This window comes from Pseudochaenichthys georgianus, chromosome 11, assembly GCF_902827115.2.
Source record: "Pseudochaenichthys georgianus chromosome 11, fPseGeo1.2, whole genome shotgun sequence".
NCBI classification, from domain to species: domain Eukaryota; kingdom Metazoa; phylum Chordata; class Actinopteri; order Perciformes; family Channichthyidae; genus Pseudochaenichthys; species Pseudochaenichthys georgianus.
This window is the reverse complement of record NC_047513.1, coordinates 9674497-9691859: the sequence shown is the minus strand read 5'-3', so window position 1 is coordinate 9691859 and position 17363 is coordinate 9674497. Positions and strand designations below refer to the sequence as shown.

The window sequence follows — 17363 nt, the reverse complement described above, 5'->3', positions numbered from 1 at the left end:
AAATAAATGTACAATCCACAGATGAAATGACAAGGGTTGTATTCCCTGAGCTTAACAAACATACAGACAATAAGGGTTCAAAAATGTTGTTGATTGGCACACATTTAATCAATAACAGTTTTGTTAATCAATCATTATGCCGATATTCTCTGGCTCCAGCTTCTCCAATGTGGAATCATGCTGGCTAACCAAGTCTTTAAAACATTTCCCACGATTATCTTATATTTTAAAGACTTCCGGTTCCAGATATGTTTCAGACATTTTTTGACGAGCAATGGGAAATAATTCTGCTCAATTTTCATTATTCAAAAAAATATTTTCTCTTACAATCTTAACAATCAATAGAAAATATATGAATCAATTTTTAAGTCTGAAGAAGGATGCTTCCTTACCTTTTGCCAAATGTCTTCAAACTGTTCGACTCCTTCCGCTACTTTTTTCAGACATCGATCTATTTCACCTGCAGGAGAGGAGAAGAGAAGAGCAGAGTAACAGAAGGGAATAGAGAGTGAGTAAAGCCCATCGGGTTCAGTCCCGGATTCCAAAAGGACGTTTGTGCCAAATTAGAAGAAATCTCAATATAACCTTTCTGGGAAATCAAGTTCAAGAGAAAGATACGTCTAGTTGGGATGGACAACCCAACACAACCCCTTATTGGCAAGGAGGCATAACAACTCAATTACATTTAGTAAGTAATTACATTTTTATGGTAAAGTAATGTAGAGAAATGTTTCCGAACCAGGCCACTCCTGTTTTATATAACCCATACACAAACAACAAACTCTCCACATTAGCAGAGCATTTACAAATTGTGTTTGACATCCTCATGAAACATGCATATCTTAAAAGGAACATCAGGCTTGTAAGCGAGAGGGAAGACACAAACACATCTCCCCGCTTTGTTAGCAGGCTCAAACTAATGCAGTCTAATACAGCAGCGCTGCCATCAATCCTTCATGGAGGTTTTAATGTGGAGTTTGTATCAGAGGGGGGGGGGGGGGGGGGGGGGGGGATTCAACTGTAGCATCGTCATGGAGGATGCCGTTTGCATTACATCGAGATATTTCTGTTATTTTAATTTCAATTATTTAAATGCCAAGTTAGTCCTGAAATGTTGAATTTGCCCCCAATGAAGTAGGATGTCCAGAAAACTCAAATGCAGAGAGACACTCGGTACCAGAATCCAAACCATGGTATAACCCAAAAACAGAACAATCTTTACATTTACTTCAACGCCTTAATAACCATGTGCATACTGTTTGCTCTTAGGCAGTAGGTCATTGTTACGTCTCTAGTATCGATTATATATTGTTGCAAAAATATCTCCTTAAAACACGAGATTCATACAATACATTTGAACAAACCTTGATTACATCACAATACCTTCACCCAATACATTTCCTGTACATCTTGAGCACCTAATAATGCCAATAGGACCTCCCTCTACTAACAACTGATGGCGAGTCATTCTACAGCTTTTGACTAACAGAAATATTGTTTTCTGGCTTCACAGTAAGCGGGTGCATTATGTGATGGTGATCACGTTTTGTGATGGAAATCTGACCGATTAAAATTCGGAATTTCTGTCATCATAAATCTGTGTATAATAATAAGGATAGCAAACCGACGTGTGTTCGCATCAGCAAAAACACGTGGGTTTGCTCTCCTGGCTCCAAAATGGTGGAATGAGCTCCCCATTGACATCAGGACAGCAGAAAGCTTACACACCTTCCGGCGCAGACTGAAAACTCATCTCTTTCGACTCCACTTCGAGCGATAGAATGACTAACAAAGCACTTATATACTAATAAAGGGCTGGCTTATCTAAAGCCAGTTGAGTAGCACTTGAAGTGTTTGGCTCTATGAAACCTGATGTACTTATATGATTCTGTTTTCTTCAAGTTTGTATCTTGTTGGTCGAACGCACTTATTGTAAGTCGCTTTGGATAAAAGTGTCAGCTAAATGCAATGTAATGTATAATTGTTGTTAAAACCATGTTGGATAATAAGTTCATTTTTCAAGACACTGACTAACGTACCAACTCGTAACACCAGAGATGTAGCCTCTCAATACTGCTGCTATTGTATTTGTGTTGTTGTGATTGCTATTTGACCAATTGGCGTGACTTGAATGCAGCTGCTGGGCTAGTGAAGAACAGACTTAGTTGAGCAAACAAACTCTAGTTTGCCCTTAAACAGCCTTGATGTTAAGACTCTGCTGCGGGTGAGTTATTTTTAGATAACGGTCTACCTCCTCTGTAATAATACATTACATTTTGACGGAGTTGCTGCTTGATCATCTTTCTCCATGATTTAGTGGAGATACATGTTGTGTTTTTATCATGACAGCTGGAGCATCACGGGATCTCACGTGAAGGGATGAGTGACGCTGGCAGTGGCGGGATGAGGCCTGTCAAAAAAGTAGCATTTCAGCCTGGAGCGACAAACGTCCGATAAAAATAATATCAAAGTTAAGAAATAAATGTCTGACAGCAGAGCCTGGAGGCCTTTACACAAAGCTGTGGGTCAGGTTATGTAGCTTGTTGTGAGAAAGTCAAGCTAAGGGGGCGTTATCATCCGAGTCCTGTGAACTGTAGCACGTGAGTCAGCTCCACTGCTACGCTAACACCTTTGAGTCCCCTTCCAGGAGAACGAGGTGCATTTAATGGGTAAGTGAATGCACCCCAATTCATCTGCCGAAAATAACCCTAAAATGTTTAACTGGAAATCCATGCATTCTTTTTTTTAGGTTGTTTGGTAGAGATCCTAATAAAAAAAAAGAGAGTATTTTTAGATTTTAAAGACCACACTATGTTCATTTGAATATGTTTTCAATGATAAAGTGAATGATGTTCCAAAAATGACCATTCCATCTTAAACTGCAAATCATATCCCAATTGCTAATGAATTATGAAGCCCTTATTCCATTTTTTCTTCATTTGCTCTTATTTGAAAAGGTTAAAGGGCAGCAAGGAGCCATCATTTTTTACCATCGTTTAAGCTTTACCAGATGTATTTCTGACTCTCTGGAGCCAACGACCTGGCAGGGTAACACGACTCAGTAAACAAGTAAGTGTTGGCGCTTTTTACTTGTTTACCAGCCATGCAACCTAGCAGTGTGATAATAAATGTACACTTTTCCTCCTGAGGTCACACCACACCGCAGCATGCAATACGAAGCCGCAGTAGGTGTGATCAAATGGGCTGATTACACTCTTTTGTTTTTGTAACTTCTGCTATTACAAGGCTTAGTTGAGTACTCGATTCTGATTGGGCCATTTGGACATTCAGTGGTCTGCTCATTTCGATAGCAGACCTTTGCTAAGGACGCTTTGATCACGGGACCATGTGCAGGCATATGAACCGGCAGAAATAAGTCTGTTTAGGATTGTAGAGAGCACACAAATGTCACTTTGTGATGCTGAACTGTCCCCAAGAGAAGTAGAGAGGTTAAATACACAGAGCTGGAGGAGAGAGAAATCTGCAGAAGAAAAAAGACAGGAAGTGAACACTAAATGGAACACGGTAAGGGCTCTTATGCTGCGTTCACACCGGACGCAATGCGATGTTTGGGGGCGGCGCGATTACATGTAAAGTCAATGCAGAGACGCGGACAGACGCGAATTCGCTCCGACGGCGAGCATGAAGCGCGAATCACGCGATTGAACGGTGCCGCGTCAAACGCGAGAGTTCAATTTTTCCAACTCGAGCGTCAAATTCACGCGACGCGTTCTCGCGGAAGCCAATCAGCGTTGGGATTCCCTCTGACGTGCCGCTGTTGATCAGTTGTAAAGATGGCAGAGATGATCGTTGTGGCTGTCAACGGTATGTTTGTTTTGAATGACGCGATAAAACAAACTGCAAGCCGCGGTGAAACTTGAGCGATTGGAATGCGAAGCAAATATTGGCATCGCGTCCGGTGTGAACGCAGCATTACATTGTTAAACGACTGGTAATGGAAGATAAATGTGAACAGTCTTGGACAGTTAGTGGGCAGAAAACCCGGATCAGTACTGCTGCGGTTTAGATGCTCCTGTTGCTCAGTTCTTACCGTTGCTACGATGTACAACCAACCGTGTTGTGTTTGCAGGGTTTTTTAAACAATAAAATCATTTCAAATGTATACAATAGTGGGGTCAAGTGGTTGATTTGTTTAGTAGGTAGCCGTGTAATAAGCGGTTGGGATACAGGTCCCCCTGTCATCCCGGCCCGCTGTACATGATCCCTTACATAAGATGCCATAAGGGGACCTTCCGATCACAGACGCTGTTATTATTTTGTAGTTCAATTCTTTTTCCATCACTGTGACGGTAAACGGTTTCCTTTGTGGTAAACCAGGCTGAGACGTAATCAGAACACAACAATTCCTAGTTGTCATCAGTTGAGTCGTTTGATGGGATGGAACCCTCACCTTGTAGTTTCCTTTTATCGGCCATGACTGATGACTAGGATGATGTCTTCATGCCTTCTTTTACTGCAGAAAACACAGAGGGAAAATGGTTAATGTATTTATTGTTTTCATTAAACCTTTGATCATTAACATGAAGAATATGAAATGATATGCACCAATGAAACCTTTACAATGACAGACAGAGACTAGGTAGAGATGAGAAGTGGGAGACAAGGGGATATCTTTTAGAGTTAGCTGCACTGAAGTGTCTTTGGGCAACGCACTGAATCCCTGATGATGGAGGTGCCGCTCTGACACCAACATTGACCTTTATACTCCAAAACAACCCAAGAGGAATTACCTGTAACTGAATGAACCATCCTACCTGGGACACTTTCATAGTCCTTTGGATACATTGTGACGTTCTGCTTTTTACTTAAATGTTTTTAGACAACACCAGAACACAGTTGGAGCTTGTTGCATTGAATGCATCACGTGGCTGTAAAGTTGTTATGAACAAATACATTCTCACAGCAGATGTGAAGGGATGGGCCGGACCAATAATACAATTGCATGTAGGAAACGTATGACAAGAGTACATTACATAGAAATACTTTCTTCATTATATAGTTGAGAGTCAGCAGGTTTTCAGACTGTACTTGATAAATGCACAAGTGAAGCTTAAAGTCTCTCTTCACATGGAATCACTGTCCTTCATTTAGCTTTAATGCAACCATTTAAGTCTTAATAAGCTTCAGTTTCATTGTGCAAACCAGAATAATAAGTAGCTACTTCTACATGCAGGCAGACATGTAGGCCTGGGTACTCTTAAGGGTTCTTGAAGGAGTTATGCTTTAGTTTAATATCATTGTTCAATGTGTTGCATTAACAGACAGAAAGGCAGTATGTTTTAAGACTAAAAAAAACCTTGTAACAATGAATTATATATTCTCTGTTCTCAGATAGTCCTTGCATGTATCGCCATGTAGAATAGATATCATTGGTAAGCTTACACACTTATTTTGATCATTTTAAGGTATCCTGAGCATGTCCCCGGTTCAAATCTGACCTTGAACTTTTGTTTATGCTATTTTAAATCATGTACACTCCTCTAAAGCTGAAGAAAGGTGCCCAAATGTTACATAGGAAAAAAAATCATATAACTCACCCCTATGTGATAATGACATAAACATGATTTATATCAATAATACTACAATATATAATAAGGGAATGTATCTCACTATGAATTTCTTACTTTACATTTTTGATTTCAAAGCCAGGTCAGAATCAGATTTAAATGCTTATTTAAACCATAATATTGTTTTCATTGCAAATATAACAGAAATTGCTGTTTTCCTTACCATTTTAACATAGAGATGTTGTTCTTTTCTCGGGTTTATATAATGTTAAACCTAATTTTACTGGACTAACAAAACTAGTACTTCACCTTGGATTTAGATGGGCATGTTTAGACCAAGCGAGTGATCGATTAATCTAGAAAATACTCGGTAAATGTATCAATGATACAAAACAAACCTGAAGACACAAAGGGCAAGTTAAAATATAATTTACATTTGAAATGGACTATAAAATGTGAAGTTGTTTTACACGGGGCTAATTTGCATATGCTAGTTCAGCAACATAATTATAGTTGTATTATTGTGACTCCAACAGACACCACTAAAGTATAAATTAGCTTTAGCATTACTTTTCTAAACAGGTGCACACATCTGGACACAGGCCCTGCGTCCTGCTAACACACGCTCATACTTGCCAATTTAGTTTTAAATCATCTGAGGGCAGTTTTACGGTATGGGCATTTTTTAGACAAATCTTAAAACAAAATTGGTGTCCGTGCTAGCTAGCCGAACAACCGAGCCATGTTCTCGGACCGAGGGACAAACATTTGTTAGCCCGGGCGGTTTATAAACAATGCGGGCATCATTAGTGACACCAGCAGCCTGTGTTGGCTCCAACATCCAAGCACACACACTTGGAAACAAACTAAAGTTTACACACCGCGGCTCAGCAGAGGAAGTTGTGCTTTTTCTGTTTTTATAACCGCAAACACACAAGTTGGTGATGTGTTGTCAGTATGAAGAGCTGCAGCTTCCAACCGGCTGCAGCTTTCTGATGTGGGAGACACAATTTGGAGAGGAGAGAGAGGTAAAGAGAGAAAGGAGGGGGAGGCACATAAATGCATCATCTTTGAGTCTGAGACGAATTTACCTGGATTTTCCCGAGTTACGATTTCTTTCCTCGGTTTTCCAACTCCGTTAAATCTACCACGTTTCAGTACAAAGGCTATTTTTCTAAATAAAAAAAAAATCTTCTCGCTAAACAATCACTCCGCACATCCAAGATGGCTACCAGGAACACCTCCTCCTCCGATGCCCTGTTGGATAGGAGCACCGCCTACCTCATCTGTGATTGGTCCGCTGAAGCCGTTTCCGTACTCTTATTCGTCAACGCTCATTGTCAGTCAAAAGATAGTGTACTACTTCCTGGGTAACTCTCGCTCTGATTGGACTGTTTGGAAAGGTTAAAGGGTAACTTTGGTTTACGCCCCCATCCATTTCCCTGTTGGCCGCATAGTACGCTGGGAAATTGAGGTCATCTCCGCCTTTTCTGAGCAGCTGAATAACACATGGTGAAATATGGATTACATCGTTTTGTTCATCAACAATCTCGATTTATGCAAGGAAACAATCAAAAAACAAACAAAAGACAAATAATAGATATGATTGAATTACAATGAATCTGTATTAGACTATATTTTTTATCTATTTGGAGATTTTATAAAGCGTTTGTTAACTGTTAATTGTTATAACTATATTATTGTTATTCTTATATCATTGAATGTATACCATGATCAACTTTATTAAGAAGGAAAACGGTCAAACTATTACATTTCAAGGATAAATACATTGCTTTAGGTTTTAAGGTGATGTGATAAAAAGAAAATAATATATTATTATTTTAATATTATTTAGTCTTTAAAAAGACAATTTTATTATTGGAGCCTTGCTCAAGGGCACCACGGCAGGGCCCAGGAGGTGAATTGGGACCTCTCCAAGTAGCAGTCCACACTCCATATTTAGGTCTGGTCGGGGACTTGAACCGGCGACCCTACAGCTCCCAGTCCAAGCCCCACTGCCGGATGGTTGAAGAGGAAATTCAACTCCAACAACATGGGTAACATGGCTACTTCATGCAGGTAAAGCACGGTGTGTTCTGCACCACGGTCCAAGCTGTTCATCTGAACCAAGGCTACAATGCGTTCAATTTAAATATTTGCTAGCCTATAGATGATGACTTTCAGGCAGACGGGTACAAGCTGCTTTGTTATAGCTAGATCTCAACCCACAATTATTTTCAGCTCTCTAATTCACTCTCCTCTCTCTTCGTAATGCATGTATTTAGGCTCTTGTGCACCTCTGGAGAACTGAAAGGATTTAACACGTCCAAGCAATTAAAAAAATAATTGCACCTTCATTCATGTGTGAACAGTCTAAAATAAAAATGAACACACCAGGTCCTGGTTTGATGCTCGAATAGTGGCAAAGTAACTGCAGGAAAAAATATAGTATTGGAAATATGGAAGGACATGCAACACTAGTTTAAGCTGTAAATACTGTAAACAAAAAAAACAAATGTTTAGAAGCTTATAAAAAAAAAATGCAACCATAAATAGTAATTCTGACTGCAATCATTAATGAACAAAAATACAGTGTGTTGAAGTTTATTTACCCCTGTGCATTACTCCCTTCTTCCACTGGAAGGCGCTGCAGTCTGCCAGTTACTGTATAGAGTAGGCCTACATACTAAAACTCATATTACACACCAGTATTACTTTTATAAATAAGAAGCCAAACCTACCAGTGTCGTTTAATTTCTCAGATCAGTAATACATATTCAATATGTTAAGATGTTATTGACAAGAGTATATAAAGTTAAATATAAATACATTTTTGGTGTTAAATAATGAGCGTTAAGTAATGGTGGTATCATTTATTATACTCTCCTTTGAATGTTGCTCTAAAAATGCTGATACGTTAATTTAAACTCTTCATGAATTGTGTTCCGAGTGTGAAACAGAGATAAACCAGAACCATTATGTATTTAAATGAATTTACTTCCACTACATTTCAAACTTTCTAAATACAAATACTACATCAGCAGATCCTTCTGGCAAAATCATAAAGTATACAACGTAGGCAGGACAATTATGAACAAACAAATGTTCTTTTTCAATTAAACATTTTAAATGTACTTTTTTTTACAAAGAATAAATCAATAAATTAAAGCAAATACATGTTTATCTCTTTTGATACAAACAAAAGATGAATGCCATCATTTAAATAAACAATCCTTTTGGTTCTGTAAATAATCTTTTACTCTGATAACTCTGATATATAAACAGCATTTCAAATAATGCTTGGCAATGAAAAGGACATGATAATTCACACTATACTTTGTCTTCCTGTAAATGTCCACCTTCACTTAATTCCTGGATTAAGGCAAACGATAAATCAAGCAGGTTTTTTAAATAAATAATATTGTACCTTGGCATCTATCTTGACATTCTCACATGTCTTGTATCTTTTTAAGGCAATGAAAAATCTAAATGTAAAGTTAGTGTAGAACCCCCCTGCCTCCTGCAGCGTCCCTCCTCCTGCCCCTCAGTTTCTGAACCTGTAGGAGATGGGCAGCAGCTTGTGAGTCTTCTTCATGGCCTGGACCTTCACATGCGTCTGCTCGTCCATGGTCTTGTAGCACCGCCGTGCGTAATCCAAAAGCTTCTCCTTTGAAGCCTCAAACTCCCCGACCTCCGCCACCTGCAGGAACATCACAAGTGTGGCTTTATTTTGCGCACATTTTAATCAGTTCGCTTCAATCTGGCTACAGGTTTAACTCTTCTTCTTCTTCTGCTACGGTTATTCTGGGTTGCTTTGATACAATGTGGTCACAAGATGCTGACAAATATTTGTATTGCATTTTTACCATTTCTAATTTGATCACAGACAGTCTTACAAACTAACAAAGTCTTTTTTGAGAGTACACATTGGGGTAATTTTCTTTAGCAACTATCAGAAATTAAATAACTGATGAAAACCTGAGTTAATGACAGCCCTGTTATCTAATAAAAGCCTAAAATGCCTCAAAAGCAGACAGAAATGTAATACAATGTACACTATGGATTAAACGGCAGACATTATGTTGTTATTGTAGGTTGTTAGCATAATAAAAGGTGATGGACTTTGTTTCTAGTGAGTGCATACACATAGTAACATAAACAGGAACAGGTCATCAGACCTTCTCTGGAGCCACCAGCAGCAGCTCTGCGATGGGGGAGGTGGAGGCCATGGTGTTCCTGTCCACTCCGTGGACCTGGAAGGCTCTGGACATGCTCCTCACCCGCTGGTAGGTGGTAAGGATCTTGTTATATCGAATCATAACCCCTTCTGGGTCTTTAACTGGGGAGGAAGAAGGAGAAGGGTTAGAAAATGCAAAAGTAAAACTGAAAACCATTAACCGTTTTGATGATTAATTTAGATGTACCCTTTAAACACCAAGTGTTCCTTAGATTGGAGTTTGACAACATCAGGACAGTGCATTTGGGTATTAAAGGTCCCATGTCATGCTTTTCTGGTTATTACCCGTCCCCTTGTGTTATGAAGGTTTTTCTGAATGTAAACAGTCTGCAGAGTCACAAACCCTCAAAGTACACCCTGTAGCGAGTAAAACTCTAACACAGAAAAGACCTGTCTGTGCTGCCCCAAAACGCCTCGTTGGGGATTTCTCTTTTTCCATTGTTTTCTTCCTGGGTACAGTGACGTGCCCATACCCAAATGGACCCATTGGTGGGGGGGGGGGGTGCTAGTGCAGCCTCGCAGCGGCGAAACTCTGGCGCGCTTCCACAGAGTCCACGTGGCGGCGTGCGTTGAAGCTTGCCGGCGGGCGTGTCTGAAACTCGACCAACAACCAATCACATGAATCTCCCGCCCCGGACACACAAGCACGCGGTTTGATTGGCTAGAGCTTGTACTGGCATATGATTTGATTGGCTGACGCTTCCGTCGAAGCTTCAAAAGTTGAACACTGCTCAACTTTTGAAGCGAGCAAAGCAAAGCAACGCTCCCACAATGCAGTTCGGCAAAGCGTGACGTCGCCCCATTCAAAGTGAATGGGCAGAAGCGTTGAAGCTTCAACGCACGCCGCCGTGTGGACGGGCTGTCACATTGCAGGTGCGCCGCGTTTGGGGCTGCGGGTGCTAGTGGAGCCTCGCAGATGGGGAGGCCCTACGTAGCCGTGTACGTAACAGGATGTATGATTACCTAGAAGAGCATCAGGACACACTGTTTTAGGCATATGATATGTGACAACGATTAACATGATGATTCAGCCTCTATGGAGATAGACATATGACTGATCTGAACTAAGCATAGAATACTGCTTTGAACCGGTATTCTGCATCTTGTGACTGTAACACCCTCTCTTGTATATCAGAATCTGAAGGACACTGTTCTGGGAACTAGTTGTACCAAATGCTCTGTGTGCGATGACTACTTCCATTCGTGCAAGGATAATAAATACATGTATCCTGTTTTGAAACTCAAGCCGGTGACGAGTGATATTTTTCTAACAAATAGTATAGCACTAACCTCTCTGTCTCTCCCTCCCGTGGGTGATCCTGAAGATCCTCCTCATCTTCATCCTCGGCTCTCCGTTGGCTCGCCCTCGGCCCTTCTTCTTTGAGCCCTTCTCCACCGACGAATCTTCTTCTTCCTCTTCTTCCTCCTCTTCCTCAACAAACTCATCCTCCGTGTAGAATTGATCCTCATCCAGATGAAATTCCTGCTTCACTGCAGCAAAGAAAATAAAGTAATTTCATGTAAAGGGCAGAAACACTATCAATTTACAAGATCTATTTAATTGCTTGTTCATAAAATATTTGTATCAGTCCAAAACCAACTGAATTTGGTTTGATGGTACAGAGAGAAATCAGGAAATTGCCATATTCGAGTGGCTGAAGAAAGACATTTCTGCTGTTTATGCATGAAAAATGTTTGTAATGTAATTATTATAATGAATAGTTGACTTCAAAATAGTTTGGATGAGTGATTTTCTTCTAATCCATTAGTTGATCATCATCTTATGACAGTCTCTATGTGATATTTGAGAATGACAGAGATGTGTAAAAAAAGCAAGTTCCTATATTACCAACTTGATAGGGTGCAGTAATGTCTCACCGGGGAAGGCAGAGGCGCGGCGGGGCCGAGGGGCCGCTCCCGGCAGACGCTTCAGGGTCATCCCAGACCGGGTGGTCATGGGGGAGGGAGGGGAGGGGGGGCTGGCAGGCTGGACCTTCACTCCACGCTGGGGGTCTGCAGACCAATCTGTCATTGTAGGGGAGTAGAGTTACTCCTTAACTCAGGAGACGGGACCGTCCAAGAGTATGCGCTCTCAGAAGGTCCGTCCAGTTCACTCGTGTTCTAAAGCTGTAGGTATTTATAACTAGGCAGATAAATGTTTTGCATTAAAACATCTGTGTTAATAATAAATTAAGCATTTTTATAGTTTAAATAATAATTTGTGTATTTCATAAAAAGGTTGTTGCTCGTAAAACTAAATTACTGATTGCATTTAATTGCATTAAAATGTTACATATTTAAAAGAAAACACTTATACTTATACATATGTTCCTTAAATAGAAATTCCTTTTACTAGTCTTACATTGTAATAATCAATGTTTCAAGTGTGCAAGTACCTTTTTTATTTACTTAAATATGTTGTTATATTATGTTTTCACGTGTATAATTTACCCATCTTAGCTATGTATTCTGAATATTTGCACACATATGTGAATTGAAATTCCTCCTTACTCATCTGTTATTTTAAAAACACACCTTGCATTATATTTAGAGAAATAAATAATTATGTTCATCCTAACCTCATGATCACTTGTTGATGTGGATGAATTTAAAAACTGTTCCTTTTAACAAAACAACAAACTAAATACAACAATCGTTAGCTGACTCCTCACCCTCCGGACCCCGCATGTTGATGATGAATCGGTCCAGCTGACAGCGCAGGAAGTTGCGTTCCTCCTCCATATCCTCGATGCGCTTCTGCAGCCAGGTGTTCTTCTCCAGAGTGACGTACAGGTGAGCTCGCAGGTTAGAGATCAGGATGAAAGGGCTGTACTGGGAGTGAGGGGGCTCGTGCACCACAGGCCCTGCAGGAGAACAGCCATTAAACCATAGACTGTATTAAACATAAGTTATTGTGACTGCGGTCATAAATGTATACAGCAGTAGTGTACAACAATGTCACTTATTGTCCAAAAGATTTATCCTGAGCACATAAATAAAGACCAGCCGATAAGAACTTTACATTTTGAGGTTGATTTCTACAATTTGTTTAATTCCTGACGTAGAGTAGTGAACATGTTATGCTAAGCTGCTTTACCAAATAAGGTAAAGAAGCAAAAAAGAGGAGGAAACACATGAAGATATTTGAAAAACTGAAATAAAAAGTCAAAAAACATTGAAAGAAAAAAGTGGTGAAGCAATGTAATTGATGACTTTATAGGTAGGAAAGTATGTTTCATTTGTATCTCGACTTAAATTATCTTTGGGTTTTAACATGCTTGTTAAAAGAGGGTTAACTGTCTCTTTGAAAAAACTACCCCTCATTTTCTATATTAGTACTAAAACAATTACCAGATTTAAAACATCTATTGAATGCATTGTGACAACGGGAACATATAGAATAACTTGTACTATGAACTATCACAGTGCATTAGCTGCTTCATTATAAAACTAGGAACACATAGAAAAGCAGTGGTCATGTGTAGTAGACGTGGCATACCGTCCATCATCGGCTGACCCTGGTTCAGGTGATAAGCAGGGGGTCTCTCGATACTCTCCTCCAGAGGAAAAGAGACTTCATAGCTGTCCAGGTACAACCCTCCCGCTCCTGAGGATGTGGGTTGGGGCATGTAGTGCTCTGAGAAACACACACAAGACAACAGAATATTATTAGATTATTATCATGATGGATTGATCTGCTGATTCTTCTTTACAGGTTGATTTGAAAACAGAGTTTTAGGGAATTAAATAAAGAACATATCCCACCACTGTCCCCCTTCTTCAAACTTATTGATTTTTTCTTGATGTAAAGTAGAATATGCACACATTTGAGTGCTGCGATCAAAGAATGGTAATTAGCATGTTAGCTTAATAGGTACATGACTCAGACAATACATCAGTATCAATAGTGTTATAGATGGTGGTAACACAAACATAATGTATTAAGGTTATCATAAAATGTGAAATGTAAAAGACGCTAGCTATATATTAAGATAGAACTTGATATATCAAGGTAAAATGATGTGCACCAGTGGTTGTACAAAGTAGGAAAGAGTGCACCAAAAGCATTATAACTTTGAAAATCGAAATACGTTGAAACCTATACTCTGAAATAAATCAACACAACAGCACATCAGTAAAATAGTCATAGCATAGAACATAGGGTAAACGTCTGTAAAGCTAAATTAGATGCTAAATTAGCCGTTAGTAAATTATAACGTGGTCTATATTGAATTCAATAATAATAACATTTAAAGAGGCAGTTTAGACACAACAAGTGATTTGTTTAGCACATAAATGCATCCAACATCCCATATTGTCAAAATGCATAAATAAAGACAGTAGAGTCTATAAACAGACGAGGAGTTTAGCTTATTAGTTTAAGTGTTTAAAAGTAACTTTAACGCCGTGTAGCATTTTTGCTCGTAGCACAAGGTGGGGATACGCCATTTAAAACGTTACCTGTTGGGTGCGTCTCGTCTCTGTCTGTTGGAGGATTCATGACTGAAAGGCGAGCTGCTCTGGTGAGAAATAAGTGATACACTTGGTATTATTACTTAGTCTTCAGTAAAGCTATGTGCAGTTATACTTCTGTAATACAGCCTGAAAACGACACACAGCTGCTTCTCAACGTCCGCGAGACCGCATCTTCAGCAGCAATTACCTGATTATAAGTGGCTCCAACAGGTGTAGCACGCTCAGGTGTGCACATGCGCACAACGCTGGTTTTTCCTCATTAAAAAAAAGCTTTAAAGTTATGTCGGAACTACTGAACACCTGCACACCATGACCACTCTGACTCCACTCAGTCAGAAGTATTGCAGGTTGGTTGGATAGTTGAGGATCAAAGTTGTTGTCACCCTAACTTTATTGATAGGTAAAACACAAACAACACAAACTAGTTAATAGAAAAAAGAAGAAAAAAAGGGTGCCAGGATATGTACTTGGCAAATAAAAGACCAAAGGCCTGATAAACATAGGAGGAACAAAAAAATACTAAAACGTGCACATCAAATTAACAAGTATATATTCAACATGTTTTTTATATTGTTTGGGTGTTTGTTGCTTTTCTTTTTTTCAGCTTTTCTAGAGAATTGTATTATTTATGTAGTATCAATTATTTGTGTGTGTCATTGTATATGGGATTTTCCAAATGATTATTAACAATTGGGTTAATAAAGCTAGTATTTGTATTCATTGAGTTATTTTAAATAATACAAATAAAATGGACTACGATAAAGAGTAGTTAGCCTTTTTTAGTTAGAAATGTTTGCATAATGTCTCCATATAAACCGTGACATGTTCTCACACAAAGACATAACACGTGTAATTAATATTACATTTAAACAATTACGAAAGGGTATTGCAGAATATAATCTTTGTACAAGTGTAATTGAAACATTAACATAACCTGTGGTTATTCTTCTCCTTTAAAGACGAAGGTGGGAACGGGCAGACCGGACACGTGTCACCTGAGGGGCGGGGCCCAGGTGGGTGCAGGAAACGCGGAAACAAAGAAAAACTGCACGAGATAAACTTCGCATAAGAACAAAAAAAAAGCAAGATTGTATGCAGCTGGAGAAACACCTATAACATGTGAGTCAATGTAGAAGTATTGACGGTGGGAAACGTTATTTTTTTTAAATGTGTATTGCAGAATTGTAAAGACTCACCTGAGGAGGGCTGTAACACATGAACACCAATATCTTTAGTTTGTCCATCTTTGTAGGAAAATCTCCACGATAGAATCAATACATGTTGTTGTGGTGTTAAGAAAGCTTACAGACATGAAATCCTATTTCCACTGAAAGCCCGCCAAAAATGGACAGCCTCACGAGTCACATCAGTGTTTAGGTGGTGGTGGACTATCATTACAACATGGTGGTTAATATTGACTGAATATTAGAACAGTGGAAGAAGTAAGCTACTGATATGGTTCACTAATGTACAATAACTATTACCACACTGTAAACATACTCTGCTGCAAGTTCTGCATTGAACATGTTACTTATGTAATAGAATGTATGTATTAAAAATATAAACATGTTATATGGTATATATATATAGACTGTTAGACTATTATACTACTATATATTGTATTTAGTTAGTTAGTTAGTAATTTTATCATGCATTTATGTAAAAGCATAATTTTACTATCATTGTTGGTTGTGGTAAAGATATAGTTTGAATGTGTTTTGTCTACCTGCTTTAGATAATAAAAGTCCTTTCTCTACCTCTTCCCTCTTCCACAGTTCCACTATGGGCCTGTGTGACGGCCTCTCCCACTGTAAACTGGCTCTGGCCTTTGCTGTGTTGATGGATTTACTGGGAGGAGCCGCTCTGCTGGTGGGGGTCTTCGCTACCCTGGAGATCAATGGACATGACTTTGGAGACTTACTGGTCTATACTGGTATGCAATTATCCCTAAAATGCAACACTGGCCACGGGATAAAATATAAGGGAGGAATTACAAAAGCATTAAAATAGAGAAGAGAATGGAATTTAAAGTAAAAAACATTCATCCTTTGCAATGGGAGGTACAGTAAGCTCTGAATGATGTTCAGTTCACACATTTCATCTGTTTAGGATTGTTTTTATTTTTTCTAGGGTTTCAATTGTTAAATGTTAAAAAGGGATTTTCAGTATAGAAAACACAATAAAAAAACATGCACCTCATCAATGAACTAAAACAAGAATGCAATTGTGCACTGCAATATTTGTATATTTTTATTGTTCTCAAGATGTCAACATGCAGAAGTGCATTTTAATACCTATTTTTACATTTATCTTTCACTTGCTCAAAGAATCCATATCATTTATTTTACCCCGAACAAAATTGTTGTTCGTCAAGTAGGAAAGTGTGCAAATATCAGATTTGATTAAATATCCATATTATACGAACCACCAATTCTGGTTTTGGTCCAATAAGTAAAGCAACACATGTAATACATCTTTGTAAAAGTGATATTTTTTATTTGAATTATTTCCTTTTCTGGTTTCTTAACTGTCTGTGTTCTAAACTCTTGACTGATCTGACTGCAGGCGCTCTGTTCGTGGTGATGTCTCTGGCCGGGTGGGTGTTGTGGTACAGCGGGAACATCGAGGGCCTCACCTCTAAGAAGGAGGTGGGACACATCGGCAGCGCCGTGGACCGGCTCGCTCGCAACCTCAGCCGCAAGATCCGTGTGTACCGACACCACCGCTGAGCCCAAACAGGAAGTCTGGATTATTTTCAGATTGAAAGTCTGCTTCTGCCTCTTTTTGTCAGTGTTAATACGAGATAGAAGCCACTGAATCAAACTCTCAATGTCCTAGTATTACAAGCATGTCAGAAACATTTCAGTCATAGATGTGCACCGGCTGTGCTGTTACTGTTATTGATGGTGTATTATGATTTAATATCTCTTTGTTTTTTATAGTATTTGAATATCTGTAAAGCAGTTTATCCTATTTGGTTTAAATAAACACTTTTTGATACATTATACATGGCTTTTTTTTTTAAATTACATTTTCAACAATATAAATGAGATTCTCTTTGTAATACTAATACACGTTCATGCATTTTTATGAGTTAATAAGTTAAATACCAAAAATAAATG

At 39.0% G+C, this 17363-nt stretch overlaps 3 protein-coding genes across 7 annotated transcripts in view; 1 reads left to right on the top strand and 2 right to left on the bottom strand.

The window, feature by feature from the left end:
- The window catches only part of LOC117454871 (CCR4-NOT transcription complex subunit 3-like), a 37158-nt gene extending 30392 nt beyond the window's left edge, over positions 1-6766 (bottom strand). For 4 of the 5 annotated variants that reach the window (XM_034094140.1, XM_034094142.1, XM_034094144.1 and 1 more), the window contains exons 1-3: positions 6620-6766; positions 4412-4474; positions 393-460 (exon numbers count right to left, since the gene is read on the bottom strand). In XM_034094140.1, coding sequence (XP_033950031.1) covers positions 393-460; positions 4412-4436 — 93 coding nt within the window. In that variant the 5' untranslated portion in view covers positions 4437-4474; positions 6620-6766. Of the gene's footprint in view, positions 1-392; positions 461-4411; positions 4475-6409; positions 6521-6619 lie in introns of all 5 variants that reach the window. The other variant, XM_034094141.1, reaches the window with a different exon arrangement.
- Positions 6767-8447: 1681 nt separating this feature from the next.
- Positions 8448-14372, bottom strand: LOC117455399 (coiled-coil domain-containing protein 106-like). Its single transcript, XM_071204727.1, is given in 7 exon segments — positions 8448-9228; positions 9707-9867; positions 11056-11256; positions 11644-11823; positions 12438-12629; positions 13265-13402; positions 14227-14372. Coding segments are annotated over 7 exon segments (1068 nt in total). The 5' UTR covers positions 14267-14372; the 3' UTR covers positions 8448-9072.
- An 865-nt stretch (positions 14373-15237) lies between these two features.
- On the top strand, positions 15238-17246 carry tmem238a (transmembrane protein 238a). Its single transcript, XM_034094912.1, has 3 exons — positions 15238-15360; positions 16017-16174; positions 16807-17246. The coding sequence occupies exons 2-3, from the start codon at positions 16024-16026 to the stop codon at positions 16968-16970; spliced, it is 315 nt and encodes a 104-aa protein (XP_033950803.1). The 5' UTR covers positions 15238-15360; positions 16017-16023; the 3' UTR covers positions 16971-17246.
- The last annotated feature ends 117 nt before the right edge of the window (positions 17247-17363 follow it).

What these genes read in the sequence shown, in the direction of transcription:
- tmem238a (XM_034094912.1), top strand. Translation starts at nt 16,024, where the DNA reads ATGGGCCTGTGTGACGGCCTCTCCCACTGTAAACTGGCTCTGGCCTTT. An exon ending in AGACTTACTGGTCTATACTG is followed by an intron (nt 16,175 to 16,806) that starts GTATGCAATTAT and finishes ATCTGACTGCAG; the next exon opens with GCGCTCTGTTCGTGGTGATG.